Below are 22,749 nucleotides of genomic sequence, written 5' to 3'. Positions count from 1 at the left end.
GTTGTAATTGATTTTTATCATTTTCATTACCTTCCTTCTCATTGCATCCTTGTTATAATTTTGAAATCTTATTAAATCATGACTAATAAATATTGTTTTGCATTAAATGACAATTTTTATTCTTGATAGTTTTCCTACATTTCATGTGATCATTCACATGTATCTTTTCATTTTTATTTGTGTAGTTAATATTTCATACCCTTAGGTTATTTTCCTTTCTAAGAAGTCTTCCCTCATAAGAAGTTTTAAACCTCCAGTCCCTTGCAAAACATCTTATCTGGGTTCTACTGTATCTTGTAAAAACTGATGTGATTTTTTACAATCTTTTTAGATTGTTCAAGCCATGAAAGAAAAGTGCCAGCTTTATGAAGATTCAGGCCTCCCTCAAGATTCATTTGAAGGTGTGGACCCAAAGGAATGGGTAAATAACTGAATTTTTTTTTATATTGGAAGTTATTTAAAAAAAAAAAAATAGGTATATCAGTGAGATATAGGTATATCTCATTAATTAAGTATTAGTGAACTGAGGTTTTCACGGAGTCAATTTTCCTTTTATGGAGAAAAAGTTTTTTTTCTATCCTGTGACAGGTTCTGGTACCAAGTACATGGGGTGGTTTGTTGTGTCTAAATACTATTATTATTGTTATTACTGTTGGTTGAGGAACTCCCTTACCATCCTACAGGTGTTCAGGATCGTGACTTTCTGGAGTTCCATGTAAGTGTTCTCCGGGCGATCTATTGCTGCTAGGTTTTTATGGAGGCTTTTTGGCACCATGCCTGTGATTGACATGGTGATCAGGATGGTCATTACTTGTTCCATATGCCACATATCTTTGACTTCTTGTCTTAGGTCTGAGTATTACCTGATCTATTTCTCATGTTTTCTGTAGGTTGCTGGTGTTGGGCATCGCTATGTCAATCAGGTAGGTAGCCATTTCCTGCTTGTCTATGAGGGTTATGTCTGGTCTGTTGTGATGGCACATCTTGTCTGTTATGATAGTACAGCCCCCAATTCAATCTGAGAGTAGTGGTCTCTAGTACAACCTGAGGCTTGTACGCATAATATGGCAAACTTTCTTTGATCGGCTTGTATTTTTGAGCTAGCTTCTGATGTATTATATTCAGGCCACCTGGTCTGTCTAAGTGATCACCCTGCATCCTGTGGTGATGTGCTGGATTGTTTATGGAGCCAGGTGGCATTGTCGACGTGTCATCTGTTACTCTGGGGACCTTGGTGATGTATTTCCTGTAGTTCCTGGTGTTGATTACCTGATTTTGGATGGCAAGCATGTATCCTTCTGTTTCAGGGAAAAGCTTTCTGTTAGTAAAGCAAGCGTCGGAAGGCATCTTATCTATGTAATCTTAATGGAGGTCATTGTAGCGCTTGCAACGGAGTGTCTTCTTTGCCTGTCTTTGTTTCTTCTGTCTGTGTGACTGTGGCACTCAACAAATGGCACTCAGACAAATGGCACTCAACAACTCCTTGTTGAGTGCCATTTGTCTAGCTTTCTTATGGCTTAGTAGATTGATGCTGTGTTTTTCTGGAAGTAATTCTGCAGGTTCTTAATTGCCTTCTCTTGTTCAGTGAGATTAATCAGTTAGTCCCCCCCCTTCTTCTTTATGGGCTATGGTCAGTATCTTGATGGCTAACTTTGGGTGGTGTTGGTGGCTCTTGGTTATCATTATCCAGGTCAGTCTCCTAATCTGCTCCAGCTTGGTGGCTCCAGGTGCCAAGCGATTCTGTGATCAAGTGACACTGCTCTGAATTGGTGCTCTTTCTTGAAATAGAAATCATTTCCTTATTTAAAGTCTTCATTAACGCACAATTAGATAATATATAGTAAAGAAACTTTACTAGACCAAGAAGGAAAGTAACCTTTTAAAAGTTACTTTCCTTCGAAAAAGGCCTTCCTTCCTCCGAAAAAGGCCGCCATAGCCTAGTGGTCAGGCGCGCGGGTGCATAAGTACACGTGCCTTGAGTGACCGGGGTTCAAGCCCGTGACTACTGAATACGGTGCTGTTTCTTGTATTCTGTCTATCTTGTGAACTCCTCTGACCGTTTGGTCGTCCCGGAGTATAAACAGAAAATTTATTTATTTATATTAATTACTAACCTCCTAGTGCTTGGAGGCGCCTCTGTAGCCAGGTGGGAAGGAGCAGCAGTGCATAGCACACGCTTCTTGATTAGACCGGGGTTCGAGCCCATCACTAACAAATACGGAGGATGCGGAAAGGTCAGGGAATGACCACCGCATATCCCGGAGCAATATGGCTTTAGTTGCTAATGCTCCTAAAAACCAAATAACAACAACCTAGTGCTTGGTCATAGTGTGGCACTGCTCCTACCTCCATGCGGCAGGGCCAGTAACCTGGAGGGGAAAGGCTCTCCCTTCCAGGGCGAAATGGAGTGAACTGACTCTAATACCCAGGAATTCACTGGGTCAATGGACCCAAATAGAACTGATCCAAGATATGAGGAATCTAGTTCTTTCAGAGCTACTTTTAAAGCAACTAGAAAGGCGATAGAAATGACTCTGTCTCCATTAAGAGATTAAAAACTGATGCTAAAGCTTTAAATTCCCCAACATGTATTATTATACATTCAAATACTGATAAAGTGGCAGGCCAGTTGTCACCCTTTCTCATACAAAAGACTCTTGAGTGTTATGTCAGCCCAACAAAAAAAAAATGTTAAAAAAGACTAAAATCAGGTGATATTTTGGTAGAAACAGCCAATGCTAAACACTCCGAATGATTGTTACAAATGACAACCTTTACAGGAATACCAGTAACGGTATTCCCACACAACACATTAAATACCTCAAAAGGTGTCATTACGGAGTGGGACCTTCTAAATATGCCCGAAGAGGAAATTCAAATTGAACTTCAGGAACAAGGAGTCATCAGTGTTAAAAGAATTACAGTTAAAAATGAAGGGATAATCACCCCCACCAGGAATCTGATACTCACTTTTAACACACCGAAGCCACCCAAATCAATAAAAGCAGGCTATCTACACTGCAATATAAGACTTTATATTCTGAATCCTCTCTGCTGTTTCAATTGTCAAAAGTTTGGTCACTAGCAGACAGTATGTAGAGGAAAATTAATGTGTGCAAATGTGGTTCTCAAGAAAAACTGTGGTTCTCAAGAGTAGAAGACCGGCAGAATTACTTAACAAGTACAGGTCACTGTTGAACAAAAGCCGAGAATTAGGGTTGAATTTGAAAGTGTCTGCAATTCTGCCCAGACACGATAGGAGGGAGTATATGATGAGAGCCTTGTCGATCAATTCGGCCCTGGAAAGATTGTGCAAGGCTCAAGGGGTAGAATTTTTTTCAGCCTGGACTGTACTTGTTAACAGGAGAGATTGCTTCTACAGGGATGGAATACACTTAAATAGAAAGGGTGCAAGAATATTTGCTGATGCTATCGAGGCAGTGTTAGGTGGGTCGGAAAACTGCTAGCTTGGGGGGAGACAAAGACCAATAGATTGACAGTAGCCACTGGCAGAGGTGAAAGAGATTCTTGCACTGCTTCTATTAGAATGAGCAGAAGCCTGAAAAATAAGATGCATGATATTTCAGAGACTGCTGGGAGCCATTGTGGTACAAGTAAACACATGGGTTGTGTTAGGGTAGCTAAGAATAGAAACAGGTGCAGGTATACTTGCGTGTACACCAATGCTAGGAGTTTAGTAAATAAATTTGATGAATTTGAGGTATTGCTCAAAACATCAAAGGCAGATATTGTTGGGATATCAGAGACGTGGTGTCACACAGATATAAGGGAGGCAGAACTGGAATTTGGGGAGTACAACGTCTACAGAAAGGATAGACAGGATAGGAAGGGGGGAGGGGTTATGCTATTAGTTAAGAAACACATAAAAACCAAGGAAGTGAAGCCAGTCGACATCGCTGGACAGTGCAGTGTTGAGTCAGTTTGGTGTGACATAAGCATTGGGAGATAAAAATTGAGAGTAGGAGTGTGCTATAGGCCTAATGACTCTGATGAGTATAATAAGAAACTGTACAGGGAAATAGAGTGGCCCAGTAAATCAGAGAGTCTTATAATGGGAGATTTTAATTTCCCAGATATTGACTGGAATTTGGGGGCTGGTCACTCACACACTAGCAGGGCTTTTGTGGATTTATTGGATGATTGTTTTCTACATCAGCATGTTCGGGAGGCAACTAGAGGGAGTAATACTCTTGATTTGATTATCAGCAGTGATTCTTCATCCATTAAGAATCTGCAGATAAATGAACCACTAGGTGGCAGTGATCACAGTGTGCTGAAGTGGGATTTACTGAAAGAGGTAACTACCATTAGGGGTAAAGGGAAGGGTTATTGCTTCCGTAAAGGCGACTACGATGGACTGAGACAGTATTTAAATTCTATACAGTGGAACCAACTGACGATGTTACCAACAGCAAATTCAAAATGGGAAGCATTCAAAGAATTAATCTTGGAAGCTACTAGGCTTTACATACCAACTAAGAAATATTGTTCAAGGTTTAGGCCAAAATGGATGTTAGATGAACTAATGAGGCATATGGCAGAGAAGAAAAATGCATGGGATACTTACAAATTAACACATGACACAGAAGCCTATGATAGATACAAGTTGATATGCAACCAAGTTACAAAGGAGGTTAGGCAGGCGAAGGCAGATTACGAGAAATCCTTGGCAAGGGATGCAAAGAAAAACAGCAAAGAGTTCTTTACTTATGTAAACTCTAGAAGGAAGGGGATGAATCAGATTGGTCCACTTGATATTGATGGGTCAACTGCTGATGACCCTGCTCAGGTAGCTAACAAACTAAATGAATATTTTGCATCGACATTCACACATGAGGAGTTATTCAGCGAGGGGAATGCCAGAGGTGTATTCAACTCTAGCAGTAAGCTGCAGAATCTTGAAATCACTGGGAGTAAAGTGGAGGAGAAACTGTTGAAGATAAACACAAGAAAGGCACCCGGGGTGGATGGGATCTATCCAGTTATATTAAAGGAGGCAGCAAAGGAAGTAAGCAAACCCTTAGCCATAATTATGAGAGCTTCCTTGGACTCAGGGGAGGTACCCATAGACTGGAAATGTGCAAATGTGACCCCAGTTCATAAAGGAGGATCAAAGGCTGACACAAGTAATTATAGACCTGTGAGCTTAACTTCTGTTCCAGGAAAATTAATGGAGGCACTGGTTAAAGAAGCACTGCAGGATCATTTAGACAAGACTTCAGTTATAGCTCAGACACAGCATGGTTTTGTTAAGGGAAAGTCTTGCCTGACCAATTTGATTGGATATTATGATGCAGTCACAAAAGAACTGGATGCAGGGAATAGCTTTGATATTATATATTTGGATCTTAGAAAGGCTTTTGATACTGTTGCACATGGAAGACTGCTACACAAATTGGAGCAGTGTGACATTGGAGGCAAATTGTTGCTATGGATAAAGGGGTGGTTGAGGGGGAGAAGACAGAGAGTGGTAATCAATGGACACTGCTCATCGTGGACTAATGTTATTAGTGGAGTCCCTCAGGGCTCAGTGTTGGGTCCATTATTGTTTTCTGTATTTATAAATGATATTGATGATGGTATATCAAGCTTAATGTCCAAGTTTGCAGATGATACAAAGGTTGGCAGGGTTGTCAAGGACACTACTGACACTATGCTGCTGCAACAGGATCTGGAAAGGTTGAGCAGATGGGCTGAGAGGTGGCAAATGATGTTTAACATTGACAAATGTAAAGTACTACACATGGGAAACAGCAACCCCAGAGCAACGTATCAACTCTGTGGTACTACACTGACAGTGGTAGAGAATGAAAGGGACTTGGGGGTGGTTGTGCAGGCAGATATGAAGTTCTCTGAGCAGTGCAGACGGGCTGCAAGAGTAGCTCATGGAGTATTGTCAATGATATACAGGAATTTTTCCAGCAGGGATAAGGAGGTGATTATTCCCTTGTATAAGGCAATGGTCAGGCCACACCTAGAGTACTGTATACAGGTCTGGAGGCCTCATTTCAAGAAGGATGTTGAGCTGCTGGAACGAGTACAGAGAAGGGCAACAAGATTAGTGAATGGAACAAAGGGGTGCTCTTACGAAGAAAGGCTTAAGTTTTGCAAATTACAGTGTCTGGAGACTAGGCACCAGCGAGGTGATCTGATAGAGTTGTATAAAGCCTTGAATGGTTTGAGCATGCTCAATGCTGATGGGATTCTTCCTCTAGCTCAGAATAATCACCTGAGAGGAAAGACAGATGTAGGATCGACGTGCAGAAATGTGCCTTTAGCCAGCAGGTGGTTGGTTGGTGGAACAGACTTCCATCCCTTGTAGTGGAGGTTGATAGCCTAAATAAATTTAAGGCTCAGCTGGACAGGTATTTTGAACGAACAGAGGGGTGAAGTGGAAGTGGGGTTTTTTTTTTTTTTTTTTGGCTGATGCTGCATAAGCTTGCTTTCTTGCATCAAATGCCTCTACTAATGCTAATGCTAACATGCCACTTCCGCTTGCACAGATGGAATTAGCCATAAATAGTAAAGGGGAACACACTACATACTCAAGAGAGTGTGAAATTTGGAAGAAAGAAAAAGAATACAAAAATACAAAGCAGAAAATGGAGTTTTATATCAAGAAGCTAAAAAGGCAATTGCAATAAACCTAGCAAACAAACCTTCTTATACACAGATTATCACAATCAAAAAGACTCTGGAAATGAAACTGCCTAATTCAAAATGTTATGGCACACAAACGGATGTTACAATTTCCCCAGGAGAATTCATCTCAGAATGGGTTCGTGAGTTTTACAAACCATCTCCATCACAAAAACAACAAGAAAAAATGATAAGTACGCCTTTATCTTTCCCACCAGATAATGCAGAAAGTGTAAGAAGAAAAATAAACAAAGAAAGGGTAGGTAGTACAGGAAAAAAGATGGCAGAACAAATGGACACAGAGATAAGAAACCACAGAAAGGAACCAGTTCTCGAAATTTTTGTTGAAGAAGAAATGGATACTGGTAGACCATATTTTTCCAAGAAAGACAAAACCAAGACAGACAAAGTGAAAACAGCCCCAAGGAAACAATCCGAGGGACCATCCAACCCAAAATGATAGACACAATTATCCAATGGAACTGTTAAGGTTTTTGCCCAAACATTAATGATATTATAGACCTCATTACCCAGTATTATCCACTAAGTATGTGCCTGCAAGAAACCTATTTAAGACCACAGGACAATAATACAATCAAAAATTATACCACATATAGAAAGATTGCATATCAAATGGAACAACACAAGGAGGAGTTGCGATATTAGTTAACAGACATGTGCCTTCCCAAGCAATACCATTGAACACACCATTAGAAGCAGTAGCAGCCCATCTAGAAATAGGCTTCAGCATTACCATAACATCAATATATCTAGCCCCTAGTCAAGAATTTCCATTGAAATATGGAAATTCTTGACTAATTGAATTGAAATATTTCAAAGAGCTGATTGCTCAACTACCATTTCCATTCTGCATTTTAGGTGACCTAAATGGACATCACCCACTATGGGGCAATCCCAAAATAGACCAGATGGGTAAGCAAATTGAAAAATTAATAGTGGAGAACAACCTGATGATTTTGAATGATGGCGCGCGTGCGGGTGCGCGCGCGCGCGCACACACACACACACACACACACACACACACACACACACACACACACACACGTATTTCCACCTTCCATCCAAAAGCAGCTCTGCAATAGACTTATCAATCTGTTCCCCAATATTGTTTCCAATGACACAATGGAGCGTACACAAGAATCCATTAAGCAGTGACCACTATCCCATTATTTTGAAAATCATGAAGAAAACCCCATGCCAAGCCAGTAGGCACCCCAGTTGGAAAATATGATGCAGATTGGAAAACATTCAGGACACTAGCAAGTAACATTGTTAAACAAGGATCAGTGGCTTGTCACAGATAACATTCTTCAAGCAGTGGAAAAGCCAATACTAAAAACATCTTTTAATATTAGATTATATCCAAAACCATGGCAGAACAAAGAGTGCCAGGAAGCTAAAAAAAGAGCAAAATAGAGCTTGAAATCTCTTTCACAAAAATCCAACAGTGGAAAATCTGATACAATTCAAGAGAGCCAGAGCTAAGGTCAGGAAAGTTCAAAAAACCAGCATAAAAGTAACTTGAATGAAATTTGCATCTACTATGACCAGTACTACAGTTAAACTTATCTGGAAAAAGATCAGAAAGATGACAAACAATTCTCAAATAAATCCCTCCCCATTGTTAAATTGGAAAGGACAGTTGGTCACAAATACCTTAGATGTCAATGTGCTTGGTGAAAATTTTGTCATTACGTCTGCCAATTGTTCATACTCAGTTGCTTTCAAAAATTACAAAAATGAGGCAGAAAAAATAAAACTAAACTTTTCCAGAAAACACTGCGAGCAATACAACTTGCCGCTCACAGTAGCAGAACTAAGACAAACTCTGCTACAGACGAAAACAGTGCAGTTGGCCCTGATGAAATACATTATGTAATGATACAATTAGATGAACAATCCCAATTTGCCCTGTTAGATATATTCAACAAGATATACCTCTAAAATACTTTTCCATACAAACAGCACCACGCAATAATACTAGTGTTTCCAAAACAGGGAAAAGGCCTATCTGATCAACAGAACTATCATCCTATAGCTTTGACTAGCTGTTTAGACAAAATTTTAGAGAAAATGGTCAACAATAGACTAACATGGTATCTAGAAAATAATGACCTTCTCAACCCAGCACAATATGGCTTTCGAAAAAATTGTTCTACCTTAGATGTACTTATACAACTGGAAAATCAGGTAAGAAACGCTTTTCTCAGAAACAGCATCAAGTCATGGTTAATTTTGATATCGAGAAAGCATATAATGCTACCTGGCACTATGGTATACTTAAAAGGTTACATCAACTTGGTCTTAGAGGACATTTACCTCTCTACATAGGTAATTTCCTTAAGAATCTGACTTTCCAAGTTCGAATAAACAACACTTTCTAAAACATACTATCAGGAAGAAAGAGTCCCTCAAGGATCTGTGCTAAGTGCCACACTTTTAAGTGTCGCAGTCCACTTCAGTACAGTAATAGAACAAATACCAACCAACATCTTCACAACTGTCTATGCTGATGATTTCAGCATTTATCAAGCACAGCATATGAGGACAATAGAATGACAATTACAAGTAGCTATAAACAAAGTCATAAAATGGACAGAAAGAAATGGATATAGAATTTCAGTACAAAAGACCACATGTATACATTTCTGCAGAAAAAGGAATCTCCACCCAGATCCAGAACTCAGGTTGAAAGTACAGATAATCCCAGTTAAAAATAGTGTCTGTTTCTTAGGACTTGTTTTTGACAAAAATTGACTTTCTTAGAGCATATCAGTCACATAACAGTCCACTGTCTGAAGAAAAGGAATATTTTAAAAGTCCTATCCACCATATCCTGGGAAGCAGATAGAACAATATTACTCCATTTATATCACCTACTCATTCAGTCTAAGTTAGACTATGGTGCCCCAGTCTATGACTTGGCAAGATCTAGTGTCCTGAGATGGCTCAACCCAGTACATCACTGAGCACTTCGAATATCTCTTGGAGCTTTCCATACCTCGCCTGTGCAGAGCCTGTATGCTGAGGCCCAAGAACCTCCTTTACAAATTAGAAGACAATCAATTACAGCAGGCCCTCATTATAATGCGGTTTGCCCTATGCTGATTCGCTATAATGCTGTTTTCATATTATAACCCATATCTCACTCTAACGCTGTCACAACTCACTATAACACTGTTTTACCCACGTACAGGTTGAATTTTTGGCATGTTTAACGAAAAATTTTCATCTGATGTAGTCGATAGCTTGAAAATGAATAGCAAAGTTTCCCACGCTGCCTTGCAAAATTTTCTTACGCTCAGTGAAATTTTCTCCCATGCTAATTTAATTGCACTATGGTGACTTGTTACAATCAACATTTTAAAAAATGATCAAGTATATTGCTTGTAATATTTGCATTATATGCATTTATCCGAAGTCTAGTCATCACTTGGTGCAGTGTTAGACACTGTCTGTAACAGACAGTTTACTCGAACATTGTATCGTAATTAATGCAACGCAGTTACATTTTCGGAGGTTAATAATGGCGGATAAGAATTAAAAAGGAACAATGTCTGGATGTGGAACAAAGCCTGCTAAGGTAAGAAAAATACTGAATTTGAAAATTAAATTATACGTTTTGAAGCGAATTGATTCGTTCAATGATAAGTGGATGTGTGCAATAATTTAGGTCTGGCAGGTTCAACTGTAAGAACAATTATAAAAAATAAAGAATTAATTTTAGCAGCGGGAGAGCCAGCTGTTCCACTGCAAGCAACTAGGCCAGCTATTATAATTGAAATGGAGAGACTTCTAAATAATTTTATTGAAGATAATATCCAATACACAATTCCGTTAAGTTAAATATTATTAAAGAAAAAGTGATTAGCCTATATGATGATGTGAAGAAAGCTTACCTTTAAAAAAAAAAAAAAAAAAAAATGTGGAACCATTTAAAGCTAGTAAAGGCTGGTAAGATAGATTTAAAATCTAGGGAGAAGCCACAAGAGCAGATCAAGAAGGAGCCGAAACTTTCAAAAAAGAAATTCTAAAAATTATTGAAGAGTGGTGTTAAACTTCTCAACAAGTTTTTAACATAGATGAAACAGGACTTTTTTGGAAACGAATGCCTAAAATAAGTTTCATATCAAAAGAAGAAGAAAAAAAAAAAAACATGCCAAGCTTCAAAAGCGGAGAAGGATCGATTGACTTTATTGTTGGGTGGTAATGCTGTGGGGATTTTGAAGTAAAACCCATTTTAGTTTACTAGGAAGACGGCCAAAGTACAACCAAAAATTGACCAAAGTTACGAAAAATCAACAGCCCAGGGCCATTGGATTAATAAATTCAATTTTAAGTTTAATTTTGATACGTAATGTAGTTACTTACCACATAATTATATTATGTAATGGAGAATATTTTATATGTACAAATTTTTAATATTAAATATTTTGACCGACATTTGTGCGTCTTTTCACTACAGTTTATTATTGATTAGGAAATATCCTATGGCATAGACCGGGACTTACAAATGCATATTTTACATTACGGGAATACGGCGCTCGCTTACTGCTGATTCACTTAGCACTCTGTTTTTCGGGAACAAATTATCAGCGTTAAGCAGGGGTCACCTGTACTTTTTCTTATGGAGCTAAAATAAAATCCTTACCAGGTCATCCCCTACAGAAAACTCTTTACATCAGAATGGGAACAACAATATCAACAACAACGAAGAATTAATAAACCTGCGAGCATAAGATTAAAAAACCTTCTCCACAGTAGAGATCTTAATCTAGATTTGGTTACTCCACTGACGAAGCAGTATATGCCACCATGGATAATCAAACAGTCTACATACAACTTCTCTTTCCACTTTTGGAACAAACAAGCACTTCCACATATCAACATCTGCACGTGGCTTACAAGTCACAATTTTTAGATCATTGCATCCTATATACAGATGGCTCAAAAACTGAATCTCAAGTGGGAGCAGTAGTTTATTCTTCAGATATCACATTGGCCCAAAGATTCTCAAAAGACTGCAGAACTGCAACCCATTATATTAGCCTTAAATCAAACTGAACTTTCAAGCTCTCAAAATAGCATCATTTTCATGGACTCCCTTAGTTTCATGATAGCTATACAAAATGTCAGTTCTAATAAACATCTACTCCAGCAACAAATCCAATGCCGAATATCAAAGCTCATTAAACAAGGTCATAACCTTGTTTCAATGTTTGTAGGTTATTACTTAGTATTGGTAAGGGTATCTAATCCACGTGTTTTACAAATTTTGCAGAGCCGGTGAACGGGAAGTTTATTAGCCATATTTAGCCACTTTATTGACCAATTGTTATATTAAATTATTTTCTATAAGTAGCTTATAGACCTAGTCAAGATCCTTGGTTTATTCTGAATTGACAGCGAGATTTTGGAAGTTAGTTAATACTTAAGTGTCCGTAGATTTACCATTCATAACTTGCCACCATTGTATATACCAAACTAGATAGCGTAAGCTTAGTATAGTATAGTATATAATATAATATTGTCAATTAATCAGTAAAATCTATTAATCTTGTTAAACTTCATTGTCAATTAAATTGTACTTTCTAACTAAATACATATAACAACTAGATTACAAACGTAACACAATTAATTAATACATTACTTGATACGAAAGTTATATAAACGGAACTCATGGATAATACTCAATACTGAAAAATATATATAGTGTTATAACTGTGTTGGGATACAAGTTTAGGATTATAATTTTGTACTGAAATTGACATTTTATTGAAATTAAATCGAAATCATGACTCAGACCAGAGCAGCAAAGCAAAAGGCTCAAGCTAATGGGAGTGCTGTGGCTCAGGGGAGAACTGAAGGGGCAGTTGCCCTCTGAATCACAGCCTTTTAAAATGCACTGCTTGCTTGCTTGATATTTGTGGAGCAATCGGGTACAGGACATGATATTGCCATGGGGGATGTCTTTGTGTGTGCGCGCAATGTAAGGAGTGTAAGGAAATCAGGCGACAACTCAGCGTTGTTATGGGCCTATATGAGAGCTTGATGGACAGGGTGGGTGCCCTCGAAGGATCGAAATTGAGGGCCCATCAAGCTCTGAACTGCCCACATCAACGGCAGAGCTTGCACTTGGTCATCACGCAACACAGCGGCAACCCCCAAGGCAGAATGCACTGTTCCCACAGGAACTAGTAGTTGTTGGTGACTCTATTGTCAGGGAATCGGGGAACATGCTTTGTAAAAAGGATAGGTGGAACAGGACTGGGGTATGTCTGGCAGGGGCAAAGGTTGATGACGTTGTAGAGCGGATATCATCTTTTAAGGGCACAAAAGGTGATATAGTTGTACACGTTGACACTAATGGTATTAAGAGTAGGAGACCAGCAGAATTACTTAACAAGTACAGGTCACTGTTGAAAAAAAGCCGTGAATTAGGGTTGAATTTGAAAGTGTCTGCAATTCTGCCCAGACACGATAGGAGGGAGTATATGATGAGAGCCTTGTCGATCAATTCAACCCTGGAAAGATTGTGCAAGGCTCAAGGGGTAGAATTTTTTTCAGCCTGCTCTGTACTTGTTAACAGGAGAGACTGCTTCTACAGGGATGGGATACACTTAAATAGAAAGAGTGCAAGAATATTTGCTAATGCTATTGAGGCAGTGTTAGGTGGGTGGGAAAACTTCTAGCTTGGGAGGATACAAGGACTAATAGATTAACAGTAGCCACTGGCAGAGGTGAAAGTGATTCTTGCACTGCTTCTATTGGAATGAGCAGCAGCTAGGAAAACAAGATGCTGGGTATTTCAGAGACTGCTGGGGGTCACAGCTAAACAAGGAAATACATGGGCTGTGTTAGGGTAGCTAAGAATAGGAACAGATGCATGTATACTTGCCTATACACCAATGCTAGGAGTTTGGTAAATAAATTTGAGGTGTTGGTCAAAATATCAAAAGCAGATATTGTTGGGATATCAGAGACGTGGTGTCACACAGATATAAGGAATGCAGAACTGGAATTTGAGGAGTACATTGTGCACAGAAAGGATAGGAAGGGAGGAGGGGTTATGCTATTAGTTAAGAAACACATAAAATCCAAGGAAGTGAAGCCAGTTGACATCACTGGACAGTGCAGTGTCGAGTCAGTTTGGTGTGACATAAGCTTTGGGAGATCAAAATTGAGAATAGGAATGTGCTATAGGCCTAATGACTCTGATGAGTATAATAAGAAACTGTACAGGGAAATAGAATGAGGTAGTAAATCAGGGAGAGTCTTATAATGGGGGATTTTAATTTCCCAGGTTTTGACTGGAATTTGTGGGTTGGTCACTCACACACTAGCAAGGCTTTTGTGGATTTACTGGATGATTGTTTTCTACATCAGCATGTTCAGTAAGCAATTAGAGGGAGTAATACTCTTGATCTCATTATCAGTAGTGATTCTTCATGCATTAAGAATCTGCAGATAAAGGAACCACTATGTGGCAGTGATCACAGTGTGCTGAAGTGTGATTTACTCAAAGAGATAACTACCATCAGGGGTAAAGGAAAGGGTTTTTGCTTTTGTAAAGGTGACTACGATGGTCTGAGACAGAATGGGAAGCATTCAAAGAACCTATCTTGGAAGCTACAAGGCTTTACATACCAACTAAGAAATATTGCTCAAGGTTTAGGCCTAAATGGATGTCAGATGAACTAATGAGACATATGGCCGAGAATAAAAATGCATGGGATAGATATAAATTAATGGGTGACATGGAAGCCTATGATAGATATAAGCTGGTCTGTAACCAAGTCACAAAGGAGATTAGGCAGGCAAAGGCAGATTATAAGAAATCCTTGGCAAAGGATGCAAAGAAAAACAGAAAAGAGTTCTTTACCTATGTAAACTCTAGAAGGAAAGGGATGAATTAGATTGGTTCACTGGATATTGATGGTTCAACTATTAATGATCCTGCTCAGGTGGCTAACAAACTAAACGAGTATTTTGCATCTTCACATGAGGAGTTATTCAGGAAGGGGAATGCCAGAGGTGAAGTAAACTCTGGCAGTGACCTAGATGATTTTGTAATAACTGAGAGGAAAGTCGAGGAGAAATTGTTGAAGATAAATACAAGAAAGGCACCTGGGGTGGATGGGATCTATCCAGTTATATTAAAGGAGGCAGTAAAGGAAGTAAGCAAACCCTTAGCCATAATTATGAGAGCTTCCTTGGACTCAGGGGAAGTACCCATGGACTGGAGATGTGCAAATGTGATCCCAATTCACAAAGGAGGATCGAAGGGCGACACAAGTAATTATAGACCTCTGAGTTTAACTTCTGTTCCCGGAAAATTAATGGAGGCACTGGTTAAAGAAGCACTGCAGGATCATCTAGACAAGACTTCAGTTATAGATTGGACACAGCATGGTTTTGTTAAGGGGAAGTCTTGCCTGACCAACTTGATTGGGTACTATGATGCAGTCACAAAAGAACTGGATGCAGGGAATAACTTTGATATTATATATTTGGATCTTAGAAAGACTTTTGATACTGTTGCATATGGAAGACTGCTGCACAAATTGGAGCAGTGTGGCATTGGAGGCAAATTGCTGCTATGGATAAAGGGATGGTTGAGGGGGAGAAGACAGAGAGTGGTAATCAATGGACACTGCTTATCGTGGACTAATGTTATGTTGGAGTCCCTCAGGGTTTAGTGTTGGGTCCATTGTTGTTTTCTGATATTGATGATGATATTTATAATGATATTGATAATGATATATATCAAGCTTAATGTCCAAGTTTGCAGACAATACAAAGGTTGGCAGCGTTGTTAAGGACACTACTGACAGTATGCTGCTGCAACAGGATCTGGAAAGGTTGAGCAGATGGGTTGAGAGGTGGCAAATGAAGTTTAACATTGGCATATATAATGTACTATATATGGGGAAACAGTATCCCCAGAGCAACATATCAACTCTGTGGTACTACACTGACAATGGTAGAGAGTGAAAAGGACCTGAGGGTAATTGTGCAGGCAGATATGAAGTTTTCTGAGCAGTGCAGACAGTCTGCAAGAGTAGCTCATGGTGTCTTGTCAATGATATACAGGAATTTTTCTAGCAATGATAAGGAGGTGATTATTCCCTTGTATAAGGCATTGGTCAGGCCACACCTTGAGTACTGTCTACAGATCTGGAGGCCTCATTTCAAGAAGGATGTACAGCTGATGGAACAAGTACAGAGAAGGGCAACAAGATTAGTGAATGGAACAAATTGTTGCTCTTACAAAGAAAGGCTTAAGTTTTGCAAATTAGTGTCTGGAGACTAGGCACCGGCGAGGTGATCTGATAGAGGTGTATAAAGCCTTGAATGGTTTGAGCATACTCAATGCTGAAGGAATTCTTCCTCTTGCTCAGAATAATCACCTGAGAGGGCATAAATTAAAATTGAGGAAAGACAGATATAAGATAGATGTGTGGAAATTTGTCTTTAGCTAACGGGTAGTTTGTTGGTGGAACAGACTTCCATCCCTTGTTGTGGAAGTTGATAGATTAAATAAATTTTAGGCTCAGTTGGACAGGTATTTCAAACGAATGGAGGGGTGAAATGGGAGTGGTTTTTTTTTTTTTTTTTTTTTTTTTGGCTGATGCTGCATAAGCTTGCTTTCTTGCATCATATGCCTCTACTAATGCTAATGCTAATTCTAACATTATACTTTGCTGGATTCCAAGTCATGTCGAAATACATGGCAATGAACAAGCAGACAAAGCTGCTAAAGAAGCCAACAGCAACATATCTGCAATCCCTGTGATTTCTGGTTATGGGGATACCTGAAAGACAGAGTTTACCATGGCAGCATACAGATGCTTGTCGATTTGAAAGCAGTCATTAAACAGCATGTAGCCATCATCCCCAATGAGATGCTGCGCGAAACTGTGTTGCACACAGTCCTCCATTTTCATAATATCATCTGAAGTGAAGGAAAGCACATAGAACGATATCTGTAGATTTCTAAGTTCTGATATTAAAATCTAATCCTAAGTTAAGATTCCATCTCATGTTTACAGTGCCAATTTCTCCCCTGGTGGCAGAAATTTGAACTAATTTTTTTTCTTTTATAAATCACTTCCCCATACCCTAAGTGACATACCCATTGATTTTCACAGTGCTATCTCTAACCGTTTTGACACTAGGGTCTCCTGAATACGGAAAATTATTTTATAACCACCCGGTAGTTCCTCCAAGAACTTTAACATTACCTTATTTTCTATTATATTGTTATACTGTGATTACTAAATTGAGAATAATCTTAAAATCGAACCAATTACTTTCTTTCAGGATGTTTTACATCTGCACTTACTCGAAAATATAAATTGAGTTACAATCCCAATAAATTCAATGGCTGCCATTGTATCTAAGAAAAAGTGTCGACAATATTCACAAGAGTATTTGAAATTTGGATTTGTGCACTTGGTTAACAATGAAACAATGCCTGTGTGCATCTTATGTGAAAAGACTTTTAGTAATGATGCCATGAAACATTCGAAGATGAAAGAACACATCCTGATAAGAAAATGAAGATTTTTTTTTTTTTAAGGCACTGAAGGAAAAATTCAGAAATTGGCCAAATTTAAATATATTTTTTAAAGCATCTGTTCATGTTGATAATGAAGCATGACTGGAGGCATTCAGTATCTCTCTTATTATAGCAAAGAAAGGAAAAGCATATACCATTGGTGAGGAGATTATAATACCAGCAATTAAAGAGATGATTGAAACGATTATGAAGGATTCCCATCAGGTTTTAAAGTGGCTGCCATTAAGTGTGAATACAGTGCAACAACGCATTGAGGAGATGGCAGATGATGTGGAGAAAACCTTGGTGTCTGAGTTTAAAAATTGCAAATTCACCATCCAACTTGATGAGTCAACTTTTGGCAGTTCAAATATTCTAATGGCTTATGTGAGTTATTATAGCCAAAGCCAAAAATGTACTGTTGACGAGTTTTTATTTGCCAGGTATATGTTTGCCATGTTATGTGAAAAAAAATTATGAAACATTCAACCAATTACTTTTGCATAACAAAGTTAAGGTGGCTGTCAAGAGGCAATAGTTCACAAAGATTTGTCGATTTGTATGACTCAACTTCTTAAGAGCATGGATCCATCACTATTGACGACTTTAAAAAGTCTAAGACCCATCTATTCTGTTTGGCAGACCAGTATTCAAAATTTAATGAAGTACAGAATCGACTCCAAGGTAAAGATAATACCATCATTCAAGCCCGCACAATTCTATTAGGGTTCCAATTCAAGATAGGCCTATATAGATCCTCATTGGCACACCATAGTATTTCTTAAATTTAAAACAATTGGAAGGAGAAGGTAAAAAACTTTCAGATGATTATTTGGAAATATACATAGAGCATCTTGAAAAAGTAAGGAAAGCTATAAAAGATGTTTCAAAGACCTGGAAGAAATGAATGTACCTGATTGGATCATTACGCCATTTGATATAAATAGTCTGTAACATTTGAACCAGGTTACTTAAACAATAAATTTGATATGTATGTTGACATAGAAGCTAAATCTTTATTTAATAATAAAAGTATCAGCAATTATTGTGAGAATATAAACATTACAACAAAATATCCCAAATTTTATGGAGCCATTGAGCCATTTTTACTTGCGTTTCCAAGCTTGCATGGTTGAAGCCAGTTTTAATCATATAAATGGCATTTTAACAAAAGGGAGGAACGAACTAAACTTGGAAGAGCATGGTGAGTTAAGATTAAAACTCACGAATCTCAAACCCAATATTAAAATGCTTATTAAAAATCACCAACCACATTCTTCGTATTAAAGATGTTCAATAAATATTTAATGTGATAAACCCCAGGGGCTTGGCACACCCAGGATCCTGAGCTGGATATAATCATCCTTCTCTTTCTTGGTGATTCCCTTCTACTTCTCTCTCTCTCTGGGTAACTCAATTTTTTTTTTTGGCTGTTGCAGCATAACCTCAGGCTTCCTTCCTTTCACCATATGGCTAATAATAATATAAAATTCAATAAAGAATATGTTAATTTATTTTTAATATGTTTTATTTTTACAGAGGAATTCAGAAAAAACGGAATAAATTTCAAAAAAAAGAAATACTTCAAAAGTAAATTTTTACATTAAAACAAGTAAAACATATTTGAAATATTTTAATTTTAAATTATATATACAGTACATCAAATCAGACCCCCATTTAGAGCTTCATTAAATGTTTCCTGCATTTTTTGATATGAATTAAGAAACACATCTCCTGATTTAAACTCAGAAACAGTCCTTAAAATATTGTTATTTTTATTATTTTTTTTATTAAATGGTTGGGGGTCAATGAAATATAAAGAATTTCGTTAAGGGGTCACAGCCCCAAAAAGTTTGGGGACCCCTGCTTTAGATGCTGATGTGCCATAAAACTCCTAATAACCAACCAACCTCAGGGTAGTGGAAAATGAAAAAGACCTGAGGATAATTCAGATTTGAAGTTTTCTGAGCAATGCAGACAGGCTACCAATACAGCTCATGGAGTTTTGTCAATAATATCAGTAATTTTGCTAGAAGGGATAAGGATGTTTTTATCCCATTGTATAGGGTAATGGTCAGACGACATCGTGAATACTACAACATACAGGCTCATATGGCAGGTTAGGTTCTAGACCCCCCCCCCCCCACACACACACACACCGAAAAGTGAAAATCGCCATAAAGTGGAAAATAGCCTTTTTGATGTGAAAACATCTATGGGGGCACTGGAGTAAAATCAATTGATAACGAAATTTTCTTACGAAAATGATGTCACTTCCTATTAGGTGGCTGTTAGATTTTAAATGACATCACTTCCAAAATGGCTTCCTAAACTGTTTAAAAATTTAAATGGTTTTGATTCAAGAACATAACAATAAAACAATCAGTTGAACAAACGGCGCCTCCGTAGCCAGGTGGGCAGGAGCAGCAGTGCATAGCACACGTTTCTTGATTAGACCGGGGTTCGAGCCCATGACCACCAAATACAGAGGATGCGGAAAGGTCAGGGAATGACCACTGCATATCCCCGGAGCAATATGGCCTTAGTTGCTAATGCTCCTAAAAAAGGGGCACCTCCATAGCCAGGTGGGAAGGAGCAGCAGTGCGTAGCACACGCTTCTTGATTAGACTGGGGTTCGAGCCCATCACCACCAAATACGGAGGATGCGGAAAGATCAGGGAATGACCACCGCATATCCCGGAGCAATATGGCCTTAGTTGCTAATACCCCTAAAAACCAAATAACAACAACAACAACAGCTCCTAAAAACCAAATAACAACAACAACAAGTTGAACAAACAACAATCACTTGCAGTAGTTTTTGGTTATGACATAATACTAGTCTGCAAACGGATTTTATTAACAATCAAATTGTAAAAATGCCAAATCTAATATCAGTTAACAACTTATTCCGTATTTTGAAGATGGCTAAAACTCCAGCTGAGCGAAATCGAGAGAAGTACAAGAATTAAAGCTTCAAACACTCTTTAAAGAAGTGATGGAGAATCATTTCGACAGACATGCAATTATACTGCAATCGTGGCATGGATTTGTCAGGGGGCGGTCTTGTCTAACCAATCTGATAGGTTACTGTGATGCAGTGACAAAGGAACTGGATGCAAAGAGTAATTTTGACATTATATACTTAGATATCAGGAAGTCTTTTGACACTGTTGCACATAAAAGACTGCTGTACAAACTGGAGCAATGTGGCATTAAAGGCAATTTACTGCTATGGATAATGGGATGGTTAACAGTAACTCCGGAGTAACTTATCAGCTGTGTGATACTAGACTCAGGGTAGTAGAAAATTAAAAGGACTCGGATTAATTAAATGGGATCTATCCAGTTATATTAAAGGAGGCGGCAAAGCAACTAAGCAAACCCTTAGCCGTAATTATGAGGGCATCCTTGGACTCAGGTGAGGTTCCCATGGACTGGAGATGTGCAAATGTATCCCCAATTCACAAAGGGGGATCGAAGGGTGACACGAGTAATTACAGACCAGTTAGTTTAACTTCTGTTCCGGGTAAAATAATGGAGTCACTGGTTAAAGATGCATTGCAGGATCATCTAGACAAGACTGCAGCAATAATTCAGACACAGCATGGGTTTGTTAAGGGAAAGTCTTGTCTGACAAATTTGATAGTATATTATGATGTGGTTACAAAGGAACTGGATGCAAAAAATAATTTTGATATCATATATTTGGATTTTAGGAAAGCTTTTGACACTGTTGCACATGGAAGACTATTGTACAAATTGGAGCAGAATGGTTTTATGGGTAAGTTGCTACAATGGATAAAAGGATGGTTAAGTGGGAGAAGACAGAGGGTGGTAATCAATGGCTGCTGCTCTTCGTGGACTAATGTTATTAATGGAGTCCCACAGGGTTCGGTATTAGGTACACTGTTGTTTTGTATATTTATCAATGATATTGATGAAGGTATATCAGGCTTAATGTCGAAGTTTGCAGATGATACAAAGGATGTCAGGGTTGTTAATGACAGTAATGGCAGTGTCCTATTGCAACAGGATCTAGATAATTTGGGCAGATGGGCTAAGAAGTGGCAACTGAAGTTTAACCTTGACAAATGCAAAGAACTGCATATGGGTAGAAGTAACCCCAGAGAAATGTACCAACTGTGTGGTACTACACTTAAGGTGGTAGAAAATGAAAAAGACCTGGGAGTAATTGTGCAGTCAGATATGAAGTTTTCTGAGCAATGCAGATAGGCTGCCAGGGCAGGTCATGGGGTTTTGTCAATGATATATAGGAATTTTGCTAGCAGGGAGAAAGAGGTGATTGTTCCTCTGTATAAGGCAATGGTCAGGCCACTCCTTGAGTACTGCGTACAGGTCTGGAGGCCTCATTTTAGGAAGGATGTAGATTTACTTTAGCATTAGCATTAGCATTAGTAGAGGCATATGATGCAAGAAAGCAAGCTTATTCAGCATCAGCCAAAGAAAAAAAAAAAAAAAAAAAAACAACCACTACTCCCATTTCACCCCTCAATTCGTTCGAAATACCTGTCCAGCTGAGCCTTAAATTTGTTTAGGCTATCAACTTCAACAACAAGCGATGGAAGTCTATTCCACAAACCAACTGCCCGCTGGCTAAAGGCGAATTTCCGCACATCTATCCGACATCCGTCCTTCCTCAATTTGAATTTATGCCCTCTCAGGTGATTATTCTGAGCAAGAGGAAGAATCCCATCCGCATTGAGCATGCTCAAGCCATTCAAAGCCTTGTACACCTCTATCAGATCACCTCGGCGATGCCTAGTCTCCAGGCTCTGTAATTTGCAAAACTTAAGCCTTTCTTCGTAAGAGCAACACTTTGTTCCATTCACTAATCTTGTTGCCCTTCTCTGTACTCGTTCCATCAGCTCTACATCCTTCTTGAAATGAGGCCTCCAGACCTGTATACAGTACTCAAGGTGTGGCCTGACCAATGTCTTATACAAGGGAATAATCACATCCCTGTCCCTGCTAGAAAAATTCCTGTATATCATTGACAAGACACCATGAGCTACCCTTGCAGCTCGTCTGCACTGCTCAGAGAACTTCATATCTGCCTGCACAATTACCCCCAGGTCCTTTTCATTCTCTACCACTGTCAGCGTAGTACCACAGAGTTGATACGTTGATCTGGGGTTACTGTTTCCCATATGTAGTACTTTACATTTGTCAATGTTAAACTTCATTTGCCACCTCTCAGCCCATCTGCTCAACCTTTCCAGATCCTGTTGCAGCAGCATAGTATCAGTAGTGTCCTTAACAACCCTGCCAACCTTTGTATCGTCTGCAAACTTGGACATTAAGCCTGATACACCATCATCAATATCATTTATAAATACAGAAAACAACAATGGACCCAACACTGAACCCTGAGGAACTCCACTAATAACATTAGTCCACGTTGAGCAGTGTCCATTGATTACCACTCTCTGTCTTCTGCCACTCAACCATCCCTTTATTCATAGCAGCAATTTGCCTCGAATGCC

The 22,749-nt window shown here is 38.7% G+C and overlaps 1 protein-coding gene across 1 annotated transcript in view; it reads left to right on the top strand.

Annotated features, from left to right (window-relative positions):
• The window catches only part of pod1 (coronin), a 588,411-nt gene that overhangs the window by 548,450 nt on the left and 17,212 nt on the right, over positions 1-22,749 (top strand). The window contains exon 24 of the mRNA XM_090381732.1: positions 332-421. Within this exon, the coding sequence (XP_090237858.1) occupies positions 332-421 (90 nt within the window). The remainder of the gene's footprint in view (positions 1-331; positions 422-22,749) is intronic.

Source organism: Mastigoproctus giganteus, chromosome 9, assembly GCF_048544385.1.
Source record: "Mastigoproctus giganteus isolate SK-2022 chromosome 9, ASM4854438v1, whole genome shotgun sequence".
NCBI lineage: Eukaryota > Metazoa > Arthropoda > Arachnida > Uropygi > Thelyphonidae > Mastigoproctus > Mastigoproctus giganteus.
Note: the sequence above shows the minus strand (reverse complement) of the source record. Positions and strands in the feature narration are given on the sequence as shown.